This window comes from Vanellus vanellus (genome assembly GCF_965231255.1).
Source record: "Vanellus vanellus genome assembly, chromosome: 12".
Classification (NCBI taxonomy): domain Eukaryota; kingdom Metazoa; phylum Chordata; class Aves; order Charadriiformes; family Charadriidae; genus Vanellus; species Vanellus vanellus.
Window position 1 is genome coordinate 17,961,263 of NC_138917.1, and position 24,414 is coordinate 17,985,676.

The window sequence follows — 24,414 nt, forward strand, 5'->3', positions numbered from 1 at the left end:
AAGGTGAAATGTCTATTGTTTAACAAGGCAATGTCTCATACTGGATATTGTACATGTGGAGGAAACAATTACCAGTGGATTTAATTATTTCTATCAGTTTTACTTTGATAATGATTGAGGTTTTTTCAGAAAGGAAAACTTTATTTTATGAAATAGTTAATGAACTATTGGAGCTATTGGAATGCACCCAACACTAGACAACCAAAGATCTTTAACTACAGTAATGCTGAGGTTATTTAAAACTAAGAAAGAACATTAAATACTTCTTGTTTCATTATTTGAAAGCAAGCATGCTCATCACATTTTTACTTGTACCGCTATTCATTTGATAGAAATTAATTTAAAAATTAATAGAATGTATTCAATGTAGTAATACTGCAGAATTAAAAACAATCTAGCATGTCTTATGCTGCTATTATACTTTCTATGCCTGCTGTAATTAGATTATAATTTTAAATAAATTGTACCTCTTAATTTTACATCATACATTTTTCATCAGTTTAAGAACAGAAAGTGGAGAAAAGCACTGACGATTCATGTAGCCTCAGCTTTGACTAATATAACACTTCTGATCTTTTTAACTCCACCTAAAACTGTTTTGAGTTTGCTATAGCTAAATAATCTATTTGCTTTTCATAAAGTTGAAAAAAGATGAACATTCAGTTCTGCATCTTTAGAAGAAAAAGGAAGTTGGAAAGATAATCTGAAGTATAAACTGCCCTAAGAGAAGTTTACTACCGTCTCACTGTGTATATTATTTTGTAATAAGCATTTTAATGTATTCTGGCTACATACGTGGAAGCAGAATAACTGAGATTAAACTGGAAAATAATATTCTGTTAATAATCTTAAGTGCTATAGGACAAGGTGCTAGTCTTGGTTCTTAAATCAGGTGTATCTTTTTTTGCCTTTTGTGACTAAAAGTTTGGGCACCTACCTTGATAATTCAGTATATTCATGAATTCCAGTATCTTGCATCTGACTTTTTTTTTATAAGCTGACTTGAAACATGTGAGGGTTTTTATGCTTGCAAGCATGAGCTTTCCTACCACTTGTTTTATAGCAACAGAGGACACTTAGTTTTGGAGAGGATTTGTCTTGCCCTTGTTGAAAGTTTAGCAAAGAGAGCCTGGTCATTGTAGGTGATTGCTCGGTTGGTGTCATGCCCTGGGACATCTGTATATATCAGAATGGCATAACCTCATATATGAGCATATCCCCAGAGATGGAACTAAGTTTCACCTGATCAAAGTGCAGGCTTATGTGCTGCTGCGATGCGTGTCACAAGGCCTTTCACCTCTGACTCTGTTAGCAGATGCCTCCCTTTTGTATTGACTCTAAATTGATTGTAGACAAGTATCGTTTGGATTATTCCACTTGTAAACCTCTTACTCTGCCGTTGCTTGCTGTTCTACTTGAAATCTTGCACTGTGAAGTTTTATGGCAGAAATACAGCGATGTGTTTTCTTGGTTAGTTATGGTAGGTTCAAGAAGCCAATTACTTGATAGATGCAGTTATGGAAAATGTGTAAAAGTCAAGCATACAGTATTTGTCAGAGTGTATTTCTTATATTCCGTATAGTTTAATTTTAAGTGAGCCTGCAATGAGAAATATTTTAAGTAACGAACTGATCACACTATCTATAAATACTTTGTAGAAAAGTTTGGCTATTTTGCATAGTAAGTTTATAGGTTGTGGCTCCTAAGTGTTGTTACAGTACAAGATTGTAAAATTATGATAATACATATACTGCTTGGGAAGCAGCGGATGACAGTTTTCAGTGGGTCTGAGCATAATAAAATACATATCTCCAAATTTGCCCTACTTTGCATCGTCTGAAAACTGAAATCTAGACATCTGTTCCATTAAGTATTTGTGTTGGGGGGGGGGGGCATTAAAAAATCATATCTTGTAATCTTGAAATATGAAAAACCACACCCTCCAAAAAACCAGCCTCCAAACCAAAAGAGCCCTAAAACTTTGTTCTTTTACCTAAAATGCATAATAGTGCTGGTATAGCTCCCATTAAGCATTTATATTTATTTACTGCAACATTTCTAGGAGTTGTATGCTCTGGATTTAATTCTCTGCTTAAGGAACAATTTTCACCTTCCTTGTAGGGCCTTAGTAAATTCTTTACCACAGTGAGGCAGCAGATTTCAGTTGTCATTTCCCAGCACCTAATAGGTTTATCATGTACGTACAAGTAATGAAAGTAATCCCTCCTCTGACCTTCTTTGTACTGTATTTTCTGGCTTTTTTGCTTTCTATTTTTTACAGAAAGGCCTGCACAAATAGGGGGGAGGAAAAGTGGCAAGGCTGTGTCAAATGCACAGAGTTAATGAGAGGAGTAGGGCAACATCTCTGAGCTCCGGCAGTGCGGTTCCTGGAATGAACTAAGTCTTTTAAACTACAGCTGTATATAATATGTTTTGATTACTAATCTATGGCTTTTTGCCAATGATGTATCAATCATTGAAGACAGCAATATTTTGATAGCTTTATTTATAGTCGAATGTGTATGAAGCATTTCCTTTTGTATGTATTTTATCTGTTTTACATAAGCTTTTTATATATTTTATTTCTTTTAAAAATGACAAATTGCATAGTTTGGGGAAAGGAAGTACATGTTTGAGATCAGTTTGTAACACACTGATGAATATTTATTACAATTTTTATTTTCTCCATTTTTCATTTGCCTTGTTTTTCCTTTCAAAATACAGCTTTTTTTTTTTTCCTTTCAAAATACAGGGAAAGACAAAAATTGCTGAACTTTTAAGAACAGGGAAAATGTGCCGGAGTGTATGCTTTATTGTTTTAAAGGTTTTATGAGTTTGTTAGTAATTACTGTCTCTGTTGGGTAGAGTTAAATTATTTCATCAGTGGTCTTTTGAATCTTTTTTGCCATCACTAATGCTTTTCTTAAGTTTCCCTCAACCTTTGTCACTTGTCAAATTATTAGGCTGTCCAATTCTTTGTGTGTGTTTCCTCTTCAAAATGAAGTACTTGCTGTTGTGATGATTGTTATAATTTGAGAATATAATTTTTCCTAAGATAATTGCACACTCATTAAATGACTGCAATAATTGTCTTTAAAATGTGCCAAAAGAGAAGCATTTTTGTAAAAAGTAGTTAACAGATGGCAAGCATAGGAAGGAAGCTTCTGACTAGGTCAATTTACAGGAGTAATCCTACAGATAGCAAGGCGAGATAGTTGACAAAAATAAGTAAAATAGATCTTATTTTTTTAATGATATTGCAGAATAAGTGTGATGGAATAATCTAAATAATTATTTGCAAGCAGATATCTTGTTGACACTGAAGAACTATAAAGCAATTCAGTAATCTGAGAGTACTGATATAACTGTGCAAGCTTAGAGTCTGGAAGTAGTGGTTCCTAATTACAGAGAAAACAGAAAACAAAACCCATCATGAGTTGTCTTCTAAAGACAGCAACTCATACTATAGACTGGTAAAGCTGTAGTTCAGTATATGCCTAAGGTATAATTAGCTTAAGGGAAAAAAAGTTTATGGAAAAAAGCTCCTATGCTTCCACTCTGTGTTAATGCAACTATTTGTGCTATGAACTCACCTGGGAAACTCATTCAGATGCAGAGAAACTTTACTTTTTTTTGTCAGGGGTGTTTTTTCAGGAATACAAGTTCCTGATTCAGTTCTCCTCTTAGTTGTACAGAATTGTGTACTGAAGAGTGATGGGGAGAAAGGAAGGAGTGGGAAGCATCATTTTCTGCAGTAGAGGCAAAATAATTGTACGTGGAACCGTGGTGTCAAATGCAAAGAGAGTGCAAGTGGGCTCGGTGTGGGACTATCCACTGGCACATGTAACCACTAACCTGCTTTATCTAATGCTGTTACCTGAAGTCTGAACTTTTGAGTGGCTTCAAACATACCATTGCCTCTAAAACTTCCAGAACAATGCTTCATCTTGAGACGTTTGGTAGAAAAATCAATGCTTTATAAAGTGTTAGTGAAGTGTTATTACTGAGAGAGAAGCAAAAATTGTAAAGATGTTAACCAGTAGTATGGTTTTGAAGGCAAAGAATCTGAAGTACATTTGGAATTCCTGTGGCTTTTGTCCAGCTGTCTGTGTGCTTTGTCCACTCAGGTTTTCCAATTTCTTGTAGCTGTTATGTTAATTCTAAATATATAGAGGAATCAAAGTGATTCCTAGCACTTTGTCCACCTAACAGCATCTTGCATCTGGAGAGTCACTGTTTTCTTTGTTCGTTGTCAGGTTAAAAAATTTGCACAAGTTCCTGGTTAGGTGGATTTCCAAGACAGTGTCTATCTTCAGGTGTTGAGTGGATGGAATGTGGGAACTCTTAAGGCTAATAAATACAAGTGAGTGGATTTCTAGGATGATGCGACTGAGGATTCTTATGTTGATTTGAGTAGTGTGATAAATTAATCTAGGAATGTAGCTTTAGGCTAGAAGCAGTTGACAAGTCTTATACGGCTGTGTAATTTGTAGTAGAGATTGATTTTTCTTTTATAAATGTGGCAGGTTTTCTTTTGTGGGGGTTATTTGGCTTGTGTTTGCATTTACTTGGGGTTTTTGCTTCTGTGATGCTTTACTGTAAAAGCTAGCATTTTAATTTATATCTTAGGAAAATGTTCCTATCTTTTACATACTGCCTTTTCAGGAGTTTGTCTGTATTTGAATGTAATTTCAATGTTAGTAGCATATCGTCTATGTGCACATAATGTGTATTGAATTGCAAACAAGAATCAGTTTTCATAGATTGATAATAAGGCCTCTTTTAAGAGATATTCATGATTTCACAATTTAGTTTTAGTTTATATGTTGGAAAGAAAAGAGAAGTTGGTCTTAGTACTAAAGAAGACATCACACGTATTTTGGGGATTTTGTTTCTTATAGTTTGAAACATTGTTTCAGAAAGAGAGTTCTGACTGATAGGTTTTGAAAATAACCTTAAGAGGAATCTTAAAAACAATTGTTTCACTGTACCATCTTTTTAACTGAGTACCATGGATATAGAAGGAGAGTTCTTTAATACTATTTTAAGCAAACTTACTAGAAAAACCTAGCTATTGTGCTTTGTGTGACTTGCAACATGCTAAGGCTTACAGTACCTGCTTTTATGCTTCAGAAGGGTAAGAAACAGTGCTAGAAGATGCAGTACCTTTGGATTGCTTTTCTTCTTTGCTCTATGTTTGTAGCGGCTGCTCATGAGGCCCAGGTATGGCTCAGCTTGATGTGTCAATTTTGTTGTAGCAGGAACTTTGGTTCTTGCAAGTCTTAAGCTGCAACCAGCTATTACAGAGCACAAGTTGTCACAGGGAAGGCAGGTAAACTAATTTAAGCAACGTCTGAGTGACAAAACAAGATATGAGTTTTACTGTCTTAGAATTTAGTAAGAACAATTTTCTTTTAGAAAGAATAGGTGCGTTTATTTTGCTGTGTCTGTGTTGTAGCTCCTATTTATATCATCCTATGGGAGGATTCTTTGACCTGCAGTCATGCGGTGTTATGAAATCTGATCAACTCCAGATACTCCACAAGAGGCATGTTTTACGGTGCCAGCCCAGTGTGCTTTTTGGCTTAATATAGTTAATTGCAAATATATACAGGCTTTGACTGATTTCAGGAGACTCTCAGAAACGGTGACCCAACCTTGCTTGCTGGGGACAGAGGTTCAGAGCTGCTGACGCTCCTGGCTGTGCTTGAGGATGTCCTCAGCAGCACACTGCCGGCTCTAACCAGGCTGTCATTCTGCTGTATGTCGATAGCAGTTTCTGTTGACTTTATGTATTAAAATTGATAAGAATTTTTCTTGTCTTGAACTTTACACTGGGTTTAGTCCTGCCTCTTCTGCTAATAGCCAGACTTGGTTAAAATAAAAATTATTGCTATGCTTATGTTTCTAGAAACCTGTCTTGTAACTGTTTCTGTTTGATCCCTACCAAAAGCTCATGCTCCCTGCTGTCCCTGTTTTGTCTTTTTAATGGTTACCCCTGTGAAATTCTTGGATGCTATGTTCTTTCCCTAGAATTTTTTTAGGAGACTTCTGGGGAAAAACAGTTTGGGTTTTACTTATGTTTTTTTTTTCCTTTACTTGAAATTGAATCCTGCTGGTCCCCAGTAGTATCCTCTGACTTGTGACTTCTATTATCAATCCATTGCCTGTTTTTGATAAATTCCTTTTCTGTAGGCATCCAGTTTTCCTCCTCAATTTGGGGGGGTGAGGATTTTTTTCAGGAATATTTAATTAAGAAAACTAGATTGAACAGGAGTGGTTTCATTAGGCTTGCATATATGCTAAAGTACTCTTTTTATATTGGAGATTCTGGCACAGAAAGCTGTGTCACTGAAGCTCACGCAAAAATATTTAAGTTGGCTTGAATTGAAGTGGAAGAAGTATGCCCCCCTTTAATTTAAATGGAAATATGCTGTGCAGTCAGTACCAGTTTTAATGATATTAGTAACTCCCTGGCTGTTAATGTGAAAAAATAAATCACTTTTTCCAATTTCTGTTAGTAAACTTAAAGGTATGTTAAGAGCTGATTATTATTTTTTTTGTCTTGCTGAAATTGCAAACATTTCGGTTACTCTGTTAGGTATCAAGGAAAACTACAAAAAAGCCACGTTCAGATATTGAGTAAACTTAAACTTAACTGCTTCTAGTGAATAAAATTACTGTACATAGAGATCTTACATGCTAGCCTTTCTGAATATGAAATGTTTTGATTTAAAGATAGCTTATGATCAGTATTTCCCTATTAATACAGAATCAAATTGCATCTTTTTTTCCCCATCAGTCGTCTTTCACAATACTTCATGAATAAGCAGTGAAAATGCAGAGGTTTTTTAAAAACTGAAAAAAAAAATAAAAAGGAGGTTGCCGATATTGTCATAGAATCATTTCCTGCTACTGACCAATAGAATGATCAGTTGCAGCACGTTGTTCCGGGAGCCTTCATACTCTGAATAAGCTGCTTCATTTAGCTTCTAAGTTAATTTCATTTACCATCACATGCAACGTACTACAAAATTTGAGTAAAATTTAGCAAATTCTGCTGCTAAAAAATGTTGTGGAAGAGAATCTGTCTCTATGCTTTGTTTCATCTGTGGTTTCTCTTAGCTAGCCCAGCTTTGCTTTCTGTAGGTAATTGCAGAAGTGAGGCGTTGAGACAAAAGTTGGGCAGGTTCGTGCTAGTTCTGCATAGTTCTTGCCTACTTGCCCTTGGCTTTCATCGCTTCAGTGGGTTAAGTGACTCCTTTAAGTAGCAGAAGAGTACAAAAAATAGGCGGTGGACGTTTGTGCAGTTTAAAACCCGTCACAGCTGTAATGACTTCTGACTCTGCAACAAAAAACAAATGGAGGGGTTTCAGGGGGCAGAGTGTAAGGAAAGAGCGGCAGCAGTAGACTTCATGAGGATGAAAGGGGGTTTGTTTTCAATGATAAAAATGTTTTCTTACAAGGCCACTCCCATGAGAGGTGTAGAAGGAATACTTTAGCTACACTTCTAAGTTTTTATAAGAACCAGCTACCAGTAAGGTCCCGTTGCTTTTTCTTGCCAAGTAAGAGATGTATGCTGTGCTGCTTTCTTAGTGTGCTTGGGATAGGCGTGCCGAAGCTGATCTTGGGTGTTTGGATTAAAGTGAATGAAAAGCTCCTTGTGTTTTGTTCTTTTTCGGGATAGTTCAGGTGGGGTTTTTGTCTACTGGTCTTCCTCTCTGGTTGGTAATGAAAAACATGAGAAGATTACTCTCTTGATGGCACACAAAAGCGGTTGCCATTTAGACAGTGAGTGGGTTGGTAGCAACGTGGCAAAATGGAAAGAGGAAAGCTCTTTTTTCAGTTTAATTTGGAGGTTGTTTAATTTTGTTTTCTGTTCTGCACGCTTTTGCAGCCAGTTCTCTATTGTTTTACGTTAAAATCAGCATTGTTAAGTATTTTGTTGTCTTGTATAAATCATAATTTCTGTCTAAAGGTAAACGAAATTACTTGATTTAAGACTACTTGAAAAGAAAACTATCTAAAACCCAAATACTTTTAAAGTAATATGGAAATTCACTGAAGACTAAATCTGAATAATGCTAATGTTACTGAAATTGTTGGGTGTGTAGTGAAGAGGTTGGATAAAAGCTCTCTTAACACACTCCACTTCATGCCCTCTAGTCTGTATAGCATGTATAGGTTACTCAAATGTTCTTTCTTTTTTCCTTAAAAATAAAGTAAAAAATTCAGCTGCAATTTACGATTTAAAGCTTTATGCAGCTTCTAAAATAAAACCTTTACTTAGAATCTTCTGTCTGTATCTACCGTGTTGAAAAGGTGGTTCCATATTTCCCAGTGAGCTCAAACATGCATTTACAGTGGTAGGTGAAGAAGCTGCACACTCGCTTCCACCAGTTTTTAGGTTTTCCTCAGCATGAAAAACTTTCTAGTAATGTAGAAAAAAAAAAAAGGCACTTTTAAAATGTTAGTTGGTTTCGATTGAGTTTGCGCACCTCTTTCTTCCCACTTTCCAATTTTTAATGTGAAGTAATTTTATACATGCAAATGATAGATATGGTGTGTTTTCACCTGTATATCACTGTAATGGTTGGATGCAATTGTCTTTAGTCTTCACAGTGCGCATTGCAGTTTGTATTTATTTTGGTATCAGGCCATTGACATAGGTATAATTACTTTGCTATCTGGATGACTTGGACACTATGGGTCAGTCCTGGCATTCTGTGGTATATAAAGGTTGGGTACGTTGCTTTCAAAGTTAGATTATTGAACTGCGAGTCTGCATCTGCTTGATAGTTTCACTTGATAATATTTGTCTGGTAAGCTGAAGTTAGCAACAGAGTTCTAATGGATTAGTGTGAGTTTATTGGAGCTGTTATAAAAAAATATATATTTTAAGAAAACAACAGTAAGAGTTTGCCTTAATTTGTGGATGGAGTATATTTCATTTCAGGTATTTTTTCACCTTTTTTGGTACAGATATGAATTTATTAATCTTAGCACTCTGAAATACAGAATTCTGATATTCTGTATTTCTAAGCAAATATAAGCTTGCGTTTTATTTGGCCCCTTGTTTTGCTTTTTGATCACGCTTGCAATTTTGGAAAAGTGCTAATGCTTAACTTCCTTTTGTGACTCATAAGGCCTTAAAGTGAGCTGCTGTATTATTATAGATCTTGTTCCTTTCCAGACAGGCAGTTTCTGAAAGAATCTTTCCCAGCAGAGACTAATTTCCCTGTGTCAGTAAAAAAGATTACATTACAGAAGGTTTACTTCAACCACCATATTGCAAGACTTGTTTCTGCATTTAAACCTGAGCATGTGAATTGTCTTAGTGACTTCAGGCAACCAAATTTGTGAGTTTGTCTTTCAGGACAGGAGCTTTAGAATATCTAAAGAAAAAGAGTGCAGAAAGTAAGCAGTAGTTTCTTACATTGATGGTAAGAAATGCAAACTATTACAGCTGTCTTCTGTTTTTCTGTTTTGTTTTTATTATATAGAAAGAATTGAAACAGGCTTGAGTAATCAGAATGGAAATAGACTAAGTGGAATCTTTTCAGGATACACTGTCCTAATTTTTAAATTTCCTTTATTAAACTGTTTGGAAGAGTGATAAACCCTGACTTTCTGGGAACACACAATTTTCTCAAAACTTCAAAATGAATACATTTTAATTTATACATTGAAAAGTTCCTTTTCAGTCATAATTTAACACTAGAGAATGATATGCATAGGCAAATTAATACTTCAATAGAGGAACAACAGTTTAAATATTGTCATAAATGGACAAGTACACTCCACAGCATTTGCCTTTTTTGAAGTATTTACTCAGCCATTTCTTAATCTGTATAATGTAGTAATTTGCCATGGGAGTCCTCTCAGTAGGTGCGCATTTAGTGTATAGGTAGTTGCCTCAGGTGCATAGGTAGGAAGGAAAAAAATAGAAGTGAGAAGGCAATACTACTGAGCATTAATTTAAAACAAGAATAACAAAACAGGAGGTGTATAAGACTGATGTTTTGGCCACTTAGTGAAAATACCTTCTGAAGAAATACGAGTCCCTGTAGCATTTCCACAGTTCTCTGGTTTTGATGCGTTTGAATGCCTTCAGGGAACGGGGAGGAGGAGATCGGGAACAGGAAGGCCCGTCTAGCATGGCTTCAGCAGAACTTTTGTACAGGTTTTCTTTTTATCAGATGAGAATCTATATGGAAGTAGGGAGAAAAGAAAGAACGAGTAGATTAGGCGGTGTCAAAGGGTTGGATTTTGCAGCTTGTGGTTACTATAATTGTAGTGTCTTATGTAGATTCTCAGAGGTCCAAGAGGCATTGAGCTCACGTTTCATTTCACTCAAGAAGATATCTCTTCTCTACCTGTCTGTCTGCTCTGTCTAAGTGGTAGGGACATCTCTGAGATTTCTGTTCTTCTAATTTGACTAAATTTGATCAATGGGTTAGAAATTACTATGAGCTTGGAAGCATAAATGCACAAACTTGTCTGGCATGGCTGTATAGCCTTTTTTTTTAAAAGCAAGCTGCATAAAAATTGACCAGCTGTCACTTGTAGTTTAATGTGCATGTGTAACTGTAACCTGGGAGCTGCAAAACAACCTAGCTGAATATTTTAAAGCTAAATCTTTCTTGTGAGTCTTTAGTTGAAGAATGTGTGATTGTCAAGGACTGGCTTCGTAATGAGGAACAGAAGTGTTCCTTGCTCTGAGGGACAACTGTTCTGTCACGTTGGAGGGGCATTTAGTGTATCCTAGCTATTCTGTTTTAGATCAGGCAGCTTGGGAAAGAGGCCAGTCAGGTGAAGGTACTCATAACGTGTTTCCTTCGGACAGCCAGTAAGGTGTGATGAAGTTGTAGTAAACAAATTTAGCTCCATGGGCTGTTATCCTTAGGTAAGTTAACGCTGACTATAACTGCGTGAAGATGCCTTGTGTGTCCAGTGATGAAGCATCCAGTTGAGAGGGGAAAATGGGCTACTACTTGGCACTGCTATTTTGAATTTCGAAATGTGTGGCATTTGCTAGACTGGCATCAGTTTTAGTTGGTGTGGGGATGGTTTAGATTGAGGAGCAATAGGAAGAGGTCCGCTGGTGTCTGCAGAACTCTTTTTGCTACTTTACCATTCAAAGCTCTGTAGACAGCTGAAGAGCAGCGACGGGGGTCACAATACTGATATTGGCATTTGCCTCCCCTCTTTATTCATATTGCTGCCACATCTGCTTTTTAAAAATTCAGCAGATAATAGCAGGAGGAATAGAAGATCGTGCCCCACGGTAAGCTTATACTTGGTGCATTTTATTGCTATATGTTATATTTTCAAGATGCCTGATGTTTGCAAACTGGAAAGATGGAATACTGAATCATTTAGTTGTAGAATAATGAACTTTTTCTGTGTGTATGAATTTTTTTGGTGGCGCGTCTTCTTGCAGTTTTATTATAAATATTTGTCTAGTGTTTCTCTTCTTTCCAAAGCCTCAAAAAATAACTCCAGGAAAATGTCTGAAATGAGGATTTACCTTGGGGAGAGGGAGAACAAAACCCAAACTTTCTCCACCCAAAAGCTATTCAGGGATTTCCTGTTATTTGCTTCCATTTTGTGAGGTGGTTTTGTTTTCCCTTTATCAATCTTAAAGTTAGGAAATAAAGTATCTTCTTGTAATGTTTTTTGAAGGGAGAACATGGGTTTAATAAAAGTTTTCTTCCTTTTTGAAATCAGAGAGACATTCAAAAAAAAGACATGTTTCGGTAGTTTGGGTAAGGAAATGCTTGGATCTTGAATTAAAGTAAAAATTATTTTTAGCACCCCTCACTGCACTTTGTATTTATATTTAATATCTGTTCAGGGAGTCACCTTACTTTGGATTTAAAATATAATGCAAAAATAAATTTAATTTAATCTTGTGAGGGAATGCAAGGTTTCCTACAGAAAAGAACAAAGTTAACAGCTTACGCTGATTTTTCTCCCAGTATTGTTACTCAGCAGGTTGTTGAAGCACCACTTACTGGTGTGAGAGATTACTTTAACCGACATTTATTCAGTGATGAAAGGCTAGAAATTAGTGCAGTTCCAGTTAATGTTATATTTTTCTGGAGTGTAAAAGGTCATTAAAAAAACCATCAGGGTGAGCAGTTCTCTTTTGCTGCTTTGCAGCATTCCAATCCCCATGTTACAGAATCTATCTGGCTTTACCTGTGAAATAAAAATTTTCCTATTGTAAAAAGAGGGGTGTGTTCCAGAAGAAGCCGACTCTTACCTGTACTGTCTAAGAATGTCTTTGATGTGAGATTTCCATGGATCAATGTATTTGTAGGGCTTTATCTAGGAGTTTTGAGCTCTAATGACTAGTCTTTTTAAATCAGAAAGATCTTGCCCATAAGTGTTTGGTGAAATATCTTACAGATTTACTTCCAGATGCTTGCACAGGACTTGTTTCAAACGGGGAACTGAAATCTGACTTTCCTTTTATAGACTATTGAGTTAAGTCAGCTCTTTTTTTGAGGAGTCAAATAATTGTGAAAATTGTCAGGTAAGATTGGTCAAGAGTGCAAGAAAGAAACAGTAGCATAGCTGTTTTGCTAAAACATTTTGACCCTGAGAATAGGTATTAAAAGGCTTTAGAAATACTGTAGAGGTACAGGTATGGCATGACCCTGAAGTTGGTCTGAGCCTAGTAATTCAAATCGATTGTGCATCCACAATGCCAGTTGACTGAATGGGATTATTACATTTTTTTCATATATTGGAGCCTACAGTTTTCTCATGTTAAGTGTAGTGGTACTTGTAGCGGGAACCCCACCCCATGGGTGGAACAGAAGATATGCACTGCGTCAGGCTTAGATCAATACGAGTACTCAGTGTTACTGGTCCTGCATGTGAAAAACGGCACCTGAGAAATTTTGCGGTGGCGGTAGGTTTTATTGGTATTGCACGCCATTCGCTGTGTTCACCGTTACAGACTAGAACCAAAGAGGAGCGGGTACACAATGGGCACAGAACACCACGCCACTGAAAACCAACACGCATCCCATGCTGTAGCTTGGCAGAGCAAGCAGGGTGAAGTTCTCAATTTCTTTCATTTCCTGGCAATTTAATATGCTCCATTACATAGAACCTCCTTTAAGAGTTACAGTGAAAGTTGCCCGTGGTTTTTGTACCACTACTAAATATTCAGGAAAAACAGTCCAACTATATTTGGCAGTGAGCTCCAAAAGACTATTTCAAACAAAATCTTCCAAATGGAAGGTTGTGTGTGTGTGGACTCATTCTCTGCTGTCCACTGCTGCCTTCGCAGCATGCCCAGGTTAGCAGCATCTGGTTACATTGGACAGCAGCTTCATTTTCTCCCAATTAATGATACGGTAAATCAGAGGCTTACTAGTTAAGAAGCTGCTACTAATCACAACTATGATTTCTTAGCTATAGAAGTGGTGTAACATGATTAGCGATATGTAATTACTGGGTTCTGTAGCATTTAGGTGAGAAACACCCTACATAGAGAATGTGTGACATGCAAAGCAGGTGCTTGTTTTGTCTTGGAAACATGACTAGTTTAAGGTTGCTGACCTTCACATCAATGTTTTCATTTCAATGTAAATGTGAAATTTGCTTATTTGTCATAAGCTGGCTGCTAAATGCATTGTGAGGTACAAATCACAGTAACCAAATTTACATTCCGAAGTGACCATTACACAGGTAAAAACTATTGCCCAGCCACATTGCTGTAGTTGTTAGTGATTTATTTATCAACATTACAGATAACAAATATGGAATAAGGAAAAGGTACTGTTCCCCCCCCCATCTTTTTCCTTTTTTTAATCTTACCTGTAACGTGTCTCTTAATTTGGGTTAGGTTTCACGTGTGTGTCTTGAGATACTGTATCCCTTAAACACTAGGACATTCTTTACTGGTGATAACAAGCAAGAAAAAGAGGGAAGAGTATTATCAGCATATTGAAAGAACCACAATTTGGAATGCTTCATTGGTTCTCTTAATAGTTCCATATATGCACCAAAGAGAATGGAAAAATGATAGAACCCCATGGATCTTCATTTGCCAGTGCTCTTGGCTTTGTAGAGCAATCCCAATAGATGGGGTGGGGCAACTGTTGAACAACAAAACAAAAAGGAATTCAGAAGGAGCTCTGAAGGGGGGGGGGGGGAAGCACTTTTCTGGAGGAAAAAGCCCTGTTGAACGTTTAGGCGATCTTCCCATCAGTTGTGCAGAAGTAGCTCGATTAAGCACAGAAATCTTATTTCAGTATATCATTTAAAGAAAACCACTTCTTTTGCTGGGATTGCCATTCAGCAAAGGAGAGTCTTTTCTGCATGCATGTGGGATGACACATTCACGTTGTAAGGAATCTTCTACCGATTGATTCTGTCAAGGCTGGGAACTTGCTTTTTTTTTTTTTTTTTTTTTAATAGATACACTTTTTGATTATAAAACCACCATTACAAAAAATCACTGGAAGAGTTATTTATCCAAGCTATTCTAGAGGAAAAAAGTTCAGAGTACTAGAATGGAATTCAGAAGTCACTGAGTTCATGTGGGTTGTTTTTTTTTTCCAAAGTTGCATTGCTAACTACAATTTTCTAATTCAAATAGTGAATGGATATTCGTTTAAGATTTTTCACTGTAGCAGCTTAAAAGCAACTGCAGTTTTCAAATTTTGATGTGATTACAATGTGAAAAAGTGAGAAGCTAATTTGGACAAAAAAAGCCACCAAACTATTGATTATCGTTAGTTATGCAATTCATTTATTTGTGTTACGGTTGTGATACTGTTTTGGTGACTTGACATGCACAAAGGGATTCCTTGTTTAGTAATAAACATGGACAATGATGATGTGGTAATGCATGAAGATCAGGTTTCCAGGTGGCTAATTTTAGCTGCCTTCAGTGCAGTGATGTCAAGGTCATCTTGATTTTTCCTAAGGACCTGGTAGACTAGCAAGAACCTGTTATGCTCTTGAGGTGTACGGCACTTAGTGTGTGCATCTGCCTGCAGGAGCGTACTGCTACCAGGAGACTTAAAAGAATCGTTCAAGGCATTGCAAATGTAAACCTTAGCTTTCTATTGTTAAACTACTTAGGGTCATAATTTAGTTCTTAGAGGTAGCTAGTGTTTGGGTGAGTAGATCCACAAGTGGAAAATCATTATTTAAAGAAAGTGCTTCATATAATTAAATCAGGAATGCGTGACTCATTAAAATTCCAGTGAAAGGCATTACCAGTCCGTAGAGTATATCAATAATGGATGCAACTCAGAAGACATATTCAGTCTTAAAAATTCCACGCGCGCACGGAATTGAAAGTAATATTCCTCTACCATGAATGACCATACCTACTGTAAGAAAGCTGTTCTTACAGTAGAAGTAGTGTTTTACTTATGGAACACTGAAGGCAGGATTTAGGAGGATTTTCTAGGAGATAAGACCTTTTTTCTATGTTAAACTTACTTGCTTCTTGAGAATTCCTTTGTAGTGTTATGCAGAGAATGTGAAGAAACTACCAGTTGTTGTGGAACAAATTAAAAAGGGTTTAGGCCGTCAAGGAGAAAAACCCGATGTCAGTAAGCGTTGAGGATAGCGGTTTGTCCTTGCTGTGGGAAGTACTGTTATGCCAGGGACAGTGTTCAAATGCATGTCCTACGCAACCCACAACAAAATGTTGGAGAAATGCCTTCCTGTGAAAAGCCTACTCAGCAGAGCACTGCTAGCTGTCGGGAAGACTGCTGTCACGATTCTGTCCCTTGGTATTGTCTGGTAACTTGATTGCTTTTACATTAGTTTAATTAAGATACCATTCAGACGTGTGTAGTGTACTTTCTACTCCTGCAAGACAGGATGCCAAATCCTTTTGAATACTGCTGAGAAGATGCTCCCCTGGCTGCTGTGAATCGCGGCTTATGTGGGGACGTCTGCAGCTGTTGTCTTACCTGTTCTACCCTTAGCGTTTTAGGGCTAGCTCTTCCACCTGAACAGCAGTATGGCCCGTACCTGCTGCTGTTAACGGCTCTTGCAGGCAGCAGCAGTAGCATGGGATTGACGTGATTGCTGCCAGTTTCCCCAATACCCACGGGATTGCGGGGAGCTGACGGGAGGCTTGGGCATTGCCCTCGGCTGCTGCTTGGCAAAGCTGTTAGCGGCAGCAGCGGATACCCTGGCTGGTTTACGTTCAGTTATGTTTGGGTGATTGTCTTTGCAACCATGAAAAGTAAAACCAGGTTTTTCCGAATAAAATCTTCAGTTTTTAAGTATGTGGCTGCCTCGGGGGTCTTCTTTCCACCTTCTCCTGTACGTTTGTCATTTAAGAATTTCTTTATTAATGCTGATCGATGGAACAGGTTTGTAAGCTGTTGGTGAAAGGATATGCTCCTTTAGGATGTTTGATCTGTGTCCCCTCTCAGTAAGGGGGAGGGGTGGTTTTGGCTTGGCAAAACGCTTTGTCCTTTTTGTTGTAGGTGCTGCGTAGCTTTCGAAATGGTTTTCAGTGTACGTGATGATTTGTAACTGTTTAGCTATTTATAGCCACACCTTGTTTGGAAGCAGGAAATGATTATCAGAATAAAAGACCTTGGCTGAATTAGATGATTTTTGTTGCGTTAGTTGCGAAGTACGTGTAGATATTTTCGTCTGTAGTGCACGTGTGTTTCTGGTTCTTCTAATCTCAAGATGCTTGTGTTGCTTTCCAGTTCTGTTTTTTGTGACAATGGCGACTTCCTTGATGAAGGTTTCATTACAGCTTTATTTAGGTTGGAATGGCTGGCTGGTGCCTTCCTGCATCTTCATGAACGTCATTTCCATATGGTTAGAAATGTCATAGCAAAATTAAAAAAAATATGGTCTCGGTTTTCGAACTTACTGTTTGTGCAGTGCAGGAGACGTAAAGAGAGGCAACAGTATAGAGCAAGAAGCAGAGGGTCAGCCCGAGGAGTTAAAGCATACCGTAGCCTCATCCAGCTTATTCACAATTCTCCAGTAAGAAAGTCATAAAAGTTGTTGAGGAGTAACTCGGGAAGCAGGTTGAGCTCTGAGGAAATGTAGTGGAAGAAACTTTGTTTTAAAAGTAATACAATATCTAGGAAGATTACTGCAAAAGAATTACGAAAAAGCCATCACTTCTATATTGCCCACTTAATTATTAGGCTTTTGTTTGTTTGTTTCTGGTCCAGGAGTGTTCAAGAACATGCCAATTTCTTTTAAAAAAATCTTCTAACCATACTGGCTTTAGCAGCATTTGGCTTAGAGCTGAAATTATACCAAGAGCACATTAGGAATATTTTTTTTGTTTAGCTCATCTCAGAATGCAAAATAGTACAGTATTTAGCATTTTTACTAAGCTATGAAATAATAACCCTAGAAGATGAATCACTGCAATTTGTTATAGATACTGTAGCTACAATGTAGAAGCATCTTGGCTAGAGTTCTCAAAAGTAAAATTAAAATTTAATATTTGTCCTTGTGATTAAGCTGCATATTTACAGAAATATTTTTGAATTTAAGTGGTATTGTTAAGAAAAGAATCCATTTAACATATCGGTACTGCTAGGATTTTCAGTGGACAGTGAACTACATCTTGAAGTAAATCTCGTATAGAAACAAAATTCTGGTCTTAACAATCTCAAAATCCTTGCAATATTTTAAATTTTCTATGGAGAAAACCGTATGTATCACAAAAGTGTATATTAAGCAAAACAAATCAAATGCTGATCTTTCTTCATTCTTCTGTAATGGGCTTCTGAGAATTACAGGTAGTGGTAGACCTAAGCTGTCAAAGCGTCGTTTTTTTAATGACCTTTCGAAACACCTGATCATATCTTTTTTGTTTCATTTGGCATATTGACAATACGTATTTTAAAACTTGTCTGATCTTTTGAAATAGCACTTTAAACCAACCTTGGAAGGAAGAGGAGTTTACCATGTAGCCGTGCCCTGTGTATCCCAGGAGATGGTCACTGCAGAGCGTCCCGTATGTTGGGGCAGGGAGCGGGAGTAAAATTGAGTTCAGGAGTTCTTCCATTTTCTGTAGGAAGCAGGGAAGTCTAAGCAAATCATAGAGGCGCCTAGGTTGGAAGGGACCTTTAAGGTCATTGAGTCCAACCATCAACCTAACCCTGCCAAAGCCACCACTAAACCATGTCCCTCAGCACCACGTCTGCCCCTCTTTGGAACACCTCCACTGTTGCTAGTGCGTAGTAATGAATTAAATGTAAAAATAATAATAAAAATACCCAGTATATTGGAGAGCAAAATATGTGTGAGGCCACAGATTTTAGTTTCTGTCCCCCGGCCCCGTGTCAGGAGACCTGGTGCTGCGGGGTTGCTGTCAGTGGCCGTCCAGGTCAGAAACCCTCTCCTTGCCCGGGTGGGACCGGCCGGGGCAGCACTGCGGGGGGAGGGGGAGGATGAGGATGAGGATGAGTTAGTGCCCGCGCCCCATGCCGGGCCGAGCGGCCCGTTGGGGGTTAAACTGCAGCGCCTAATGGAATAATAACGGGCAGCACCATCTGCTGGCCTACTTCCGCGGAGGGAGTCCGTGTTTTTAACGACATCTCTAATATTCATGCTGATGCATTTTGATGCTTTGTGCGCTCCTCGCTGCCCGTGCGTTGTGGGAAGCCGGCGGCCCGCTCCCGCTCCGGGCCCCGGCCCCGGCGGGCGGCCCGGGGGGCGGCGGGGCGGCGCAGGCGGGTTCGCCGCGGGGGGAAGATGGTGATGGATCGCTATGTGCGTTCGCGGAGGGTCGCGCACGCCGCGGCCGCGGCTCGCTAAATAGGCCATTTAGCGCTCTGCTCGCAATGCTCCGCTGCTGAGCGCTGCCTGCGGAGCGGAGCGGGGAGCGCGGCGGGCGAGCCTTTGTCTGACGCCAGACATGTCTTCGGCGAAGAGGCCGAGAGGAAGGGTAAGCGGGCGCCGGAGTGAGTGGGAGGAGGAGGGGTTCTTTGGGCTAAAAGGCTAATGGGATTGAATAACCTTCCTTATTACTGGCTGCTGCGGCGGGAGCCGCGCCGCATCGCCATCTTGAGCTCGTCGCCGTCGCCTCGGGTGCGGGGGAGCCGTGCCGGCCCCGCGGCCTTCGGGTGGCATTCCGGAGCCGTCCCCGGGCCGGGCCGCCCGGCAGCGCTCGCCGAGGCGCGGAGGGAGGATGCGGCGGCCGCGGCGCGCCGGGTCCGGCCGGGGGATGTGGCGGGCGGTCGGCGGCCGCTTCGGGCCGCGCTGCGGGCGGCGGCGCGGGCGGAGGCACGGGCGCGGGTGAGAACGCCGCTCGGCTGCTGTCCGCCGGGTTTTTGTCTGTTTGCGTAGGGAATTCTTGCCATTCCTCACGGGGGGAGGGGGAGGGGGAGGCAGCGGAGCACAAACATGTCTCCCGGGCTGTTCGCGGGGAGGCCGATGATCGGGATGTGGCGTTCCTGCGCCCCTCCAACGGCCGCGGAAAGCCGGAAAATAAAACCGGGTTACGCTTCCGAACGAAGGCGCAGACCTCACGTCGGTCCAAATAAAAGACGTACCGCTTTCTGACCTTACTGTGAACGTAGAGCTCTGTGACTTTCGTTTTGGCTTTACCTTTTGTCTGCTTTTTAATCTGCATTTTGGTCGAGCGGCAGTTCTCGTTAGCGCTGAGTTGGTCTTGTAGGTCTTCCGTCCGCTCTAAGGTCTCTGCGGTCCCGGTAGCTTACCCCAGGCGAAACGCTGATGCTGTTACCTTCGGGAGTTCATTGGTCTTTTGGATTTTATGAGAAGAGCATTTATTGGAGATGGTGGAGACGGGTGTCAAATGTATGGGAATGCTGGAAAGGTTAAGGATCGGTGGCTCTAGCTACAGAGCTGGAAATGAGGCTGAGCATTTCAGAAAGATTTTCATTTTTTACTGATCCTCGGTACGTGGCTTGGTTGTTTAAAACCCCCAATTGATGTAGTTATTCTGAAACCCACGCCATTCTGTGGTATAAACAGAATTCCTTCTTTTCTGTGTATGCCTGAGTTCCTGCCAGTTCAATTTTTTAAAATGCATATCCAGATCAAAAACACTGGCACTTTTTCTTCAAGAAGTGTTTATATTCTTATAATAAGGTGAATTTTTTTTTTTTTTTTTACTTTGTCTCGTGCTACAGCCTCCTTCCTCCAAGAAGACTGATGGTTCAGGATCATATACTAAGTTGCAGAATACCCAGGTGAGGGCAATGTCTGAAAAGAAGCAGAAGAAAAAAGCAGACTCGGAAAGTAAACAAGAGAAGGCAAATCGCATAATATCTGAAGCGATTGCAAAAGCAAAAGAGAGAGGAGAGAGAAACATTCCACGAGTAATGAGTCCTGAAAACTTCCCCAGTGTTTCAACTGAAGGAAAAGAAGAAAAGAAGGGTAGAAAAGTAAAATCCAAACCAAAGGACAAGGAGAGCAAAAAACCGAAAACTGGTTCTTCATCCAAAATTAAAGAGAAAACAAAAATTGGGTAAGTAGATTAAAAAGTCCTCTTGCTTCTCTTCAGACTGTAAATCCCTGATTAAAATGAAAACTGCTTACTGATAATAAAACGTTCTCCACTGCCTACAGAAAATTCTTCCTGATTAAGTCCATGTGTGGACTCTCACATTCAGGAACAAGAGTGCTCTGTTTCCTCTTTAGATAAAATCATTGTAAAATCATTGCCCTTTTGAAAGGAATTATTTTAAATTCATATCCTAAACTATTCTATACTTACTCTGAAGCATAGACAAGACCAAAGGATCTTTCTTCTAGTGTCATAATCAGTTCTGACTCCAAATTAAGTTTATCTGATACTATTAATGCTGTCTTTATCAATTTTGGCATGTATCTTCAACACAGTGTGCATGATAAGCTGCATAGGAAGAAACTGGAAGCTTAATGAACTTGTTAGCAAGTGAACATTCTCGTAGATACTGCGTGTATCGAAAGTAAAGCACATATTGGAAAACTTGTATTCTAAGCACTTTGTAGTCTTCGGTCAGATCAATTTAATTTGCCCTCCTGAAAATGGTGCAGACTCAGCTGGGTGGATACCTTGGGGCAAGGAGCTTTCAAAAGGCGTTACGTATTAGAACCCTCCAAGATTCAGTAGGTAGCACGTCTTTGGACACCAGAGCAAACCTAGTTGTCCTGTATGCTTTTGAAAGGAAGTGTGTGATTTCCAATGTTAAGTACATCAGTCTGGAGTTGAAATGGAAACCTTAGTTACAGTCTGATATTTACTATTTATATCTGTGCTCTTTTTGCGGTAAGAGAAATATTAACTGGCATATTTCTCCAAATTGAAATGTCTCATATACATATGTATATTCTCATGTATATGGAACAGAAATGAATGTTCTTTTAATCAGCCCATTGCTCTGCATTTTCATTTTTTTGTCTAGAGATCAGTGCTTTTCTTGCATGTTCAAAGTAAACGGCTTCCTTGAGAAGTTGCCCTGTAGTATAAAGGTTGCTGCTCTAAATTCAACCTGATTCTTAACCTGGACTTCCATGGTCTTAAGTTCTTTCTCTTCTGGTTATGGGTTGGCGTATGAATGCTGCTCATAATGCTCCTTAGCGCACTGTATAGTGCTTCTTTTTCTTTTTTTCTCCATCTTGTTTAAAGTGGGATTTTGGATGTGTATTTCCAAAGTTGATTTCACTTCCATGTTTCTGAATCTACTTCTGCCTCTGTCTCATCAGCAAACTTGCACAGTGTTGTTTAGCCAGTGTCAGTTTCCTGAAGCTTTATGTGAATTGCCCGTAGTGTGCTTTTTATTCATTCTTGTGGATAGTTAACAAAACCTGCCAAAATATCATTTTTATGATACACTGCATAGTTACCGTATTTTTACTTTTTCTTTTTAATCAGAGAAATGAAATAAACTGTTACCTTTGATTTACACTTGCGCATTCAGTTTTCTGTCTTCGTGAAATGCTGTTGGACACATCAGTTACAATCAGTTTTCAAGATTTCAAGAGACAGCGTCAATTGCGAAATAGATGCTTGTCAAACTGTATTTTAATTTGGGCTTGATCCAGAGTACTCTGAAGCTGGTAGAGAGACTCCCATTTAAGTATGGTCATTTTGCATAGAGGCGTGAACGTGTGCCTCCCCATTATTTACCACTCTAATCAGCTAATGCCCCAGGAGCACTCTGTTAACTTAATCATGCTGCTAGGTATTGCTTTAACGATGTGGGGCACATACCTAAGGATCTAGCAGTCAGATCCCGTTACAGAGCAGTGAAGAGAGTCTCCTAGGGCCGTGTATTACAGATTTTGCAGAATTTCTATGTATTTTGATGGAGAGCAGTAAATCAAATGCTTTGAGGCATCCACGTATTTCTGGTTTTGTTTTTTTTTTTTATCCGGACAGCTTCATGTGTTCTGTTGTGTTAGCACTATTTTACATTATTTATATAAATACATGAAATATTATCTGTTTATCAAAGAACATAGTACAGTGGTTTTGAAGAGCAGTAATTGCAAGGCCTTGTGTTGTTTTTTTTTAAGAATAATCTTACCAGACTTTGTTTTCCATGCAAATGTTGCTGTTGATCTTATATTAGAACAATATTTACTATAGAATGGCTATACTTGTGTTTTCTAAGGTGGTTAAAAAAATTGTGTGATTAATAAAATTTGTTTTATTTAGAGAAGAACAAAATTAAATCCAATAACTAATGAGGGTTTTAGAAGGCTAAACAACTCTTCTAAAGATTTCTTCCTATCTTATGTTCTTAGGAAAATATTTCTTAATGAATCTAAGCACATCTTGGAAATAATTGTTATGTCAAAATAGCATTGGAAATTTAAATGTGTGCGATGTGACACTGATTTTCTCATTTATCTTAAAACAAACTGACTGAATCTTGGGAGAAAATGCTACCATGTTAAAGTAATACCTTTAAAAGCGGTTTAGTGGGCAAGAAGGGGAAGGCAGGCCCTCAATTCTATGAAAACTTTTGGGATTTTTGTGGAAATAAAGATTTTTGACATCTGTTTAAAATGGTAAAAGAAAAATTACTATTTTTTCTTTTTTACTCAATAAGGAGAAAAACTATTTAAAAAACCTCAAGTTGTATATATGGCATTGCTTGCCATTTAAGCAGGAAAGAAAACCTCAAGCCAGTAAAAGTCCCCGCATCATTAAAAAGATAAATAATTTCCAACTGTTATAAACTTACCAACTCTAGTTCTTCTGCAAGCAATAAAATCATGAGTGAAACCTTACAACCAGTAAAGGTCTACAGTAGAAAAGCAGTAAGCTAGGTATACATTTTTAGCAGTAATGGAGAATGGCGCTCATGTTCCCCTCCCTGCAATTTGCCAGTCTTCAACTTCTCACCTCCTGGTTGCACAAGTCAAAACCAGGATTTTATCTGAAAAAAATGTAATTTAGTAAAAAGTATTTTTATAAAAGCAATTTGATCCCCGAGACAGGGGAGAAAACATTACAGCTGCAGTATTTAATATAATTATTGTGCACCTGGCTTTCCTTTTTAGAAGGAGTTCCACTATGATATGTCCATCCCAGATGAATATCTATCTTTTCGTTGAGCGTTTCCTATAGCAAACCTAAGTAACTCGCAGTAACTGTTAAATATGCTGATTCAGTTTGGATTCTGAGAGCCAGACCAGAGCGGGAGGTGGTGTGGAGTTATGCGTGTTCAAGAACTGAAGTCAGACTCATGTTTCAGGCGATTCCAGTTTGATTTGCAGGCTAGTATAGACCTGAAAGAGCAGAAACTGCTAACGAATATGTTGATTTTTTCTTTTTTTTTTTTTTTTTGAGAAGTGTTTGGAGAATGGTTTTAATCTGATTTTCACATCTTTGCTAGCATCAAACATCGCCTATCCGATATGAGCACAACTGTACCTTCTCTAGTCCAGCACTCAAACAACAAACTCTGACTTAGATTGTGATCATAAACTTTGCTGGGATCTTACAAGGGTCCTGTCTGCATAGCATGTCCTGTGTATTGTGTCCCGTATTGCTCTTGACACAGATTCACGGACGTACACGGTTCTCCAGCTGTGAAAATGAGATACTCTGCCTCGCTGAGCTGGAACACTAGTTGCTGAACAGACCTTGATAAATTGCCTGGTAGCCATTAGTGTTTAAAAAAAAAAAAGTGTGCTTTTGAATGCGATACAATACAGCTTTTACTGAAATTGAGTAGCCCTCATCTAGGATCAAGTTTTAACTAGTGTGTCTTAGTTTAGGGAATTTAGGGGCCAGCATAATTTTTAAACAGTCTGGGTTTTTTCCTTGCTAATTAACGTAATCAGTATGTCTTTGGGGGCTTCATGTTAACTGTTTACATTTTCCTTAGTGATTCCTATGAGATTTACATGTACTGAAAAAATTTATAGCATGATTCTTTACAATTTATTATTTCTAGTTATAAGTGAGTAGCATTTACT

At 38.7% G+C, this 24,414-nt stretch overlaps 1 protein-coding gene across 2 annotated transcripts in view; it reads left to right on the forward strand.

The window, feature by feature from the left end:
• CHD9 (chromodomain helicase DNA binding protein 9) overlaps window positions 1-24,414 on the forward strand; it is an 81,178-nt gene that overhangs the window by 4,745 nt on the left and 52,019 nt on the right. Inside the window, exons 1-2 of one of the 2 annotated variants that reach the window (XM_082489310.1) lie at window positions 18,766-18,919; window positions 20,130-20,467. In XM_082489310.1, coding sequence (XP_082345436.1) covers window positions 18,890-18,919; window positions 20,130-20,467 — 368 coding nt within the window. In that variant the 5' untranslated portion in view covers window positions 18,766-18,889. Of the gene's footprint in view, window positions 1-18,765; window positions 18,920-20,129; window positions 20,468-24,414 lie in introns of those variants that run through there. The other variant, XM_082489309.1, reaches the window with a different exon arrangement.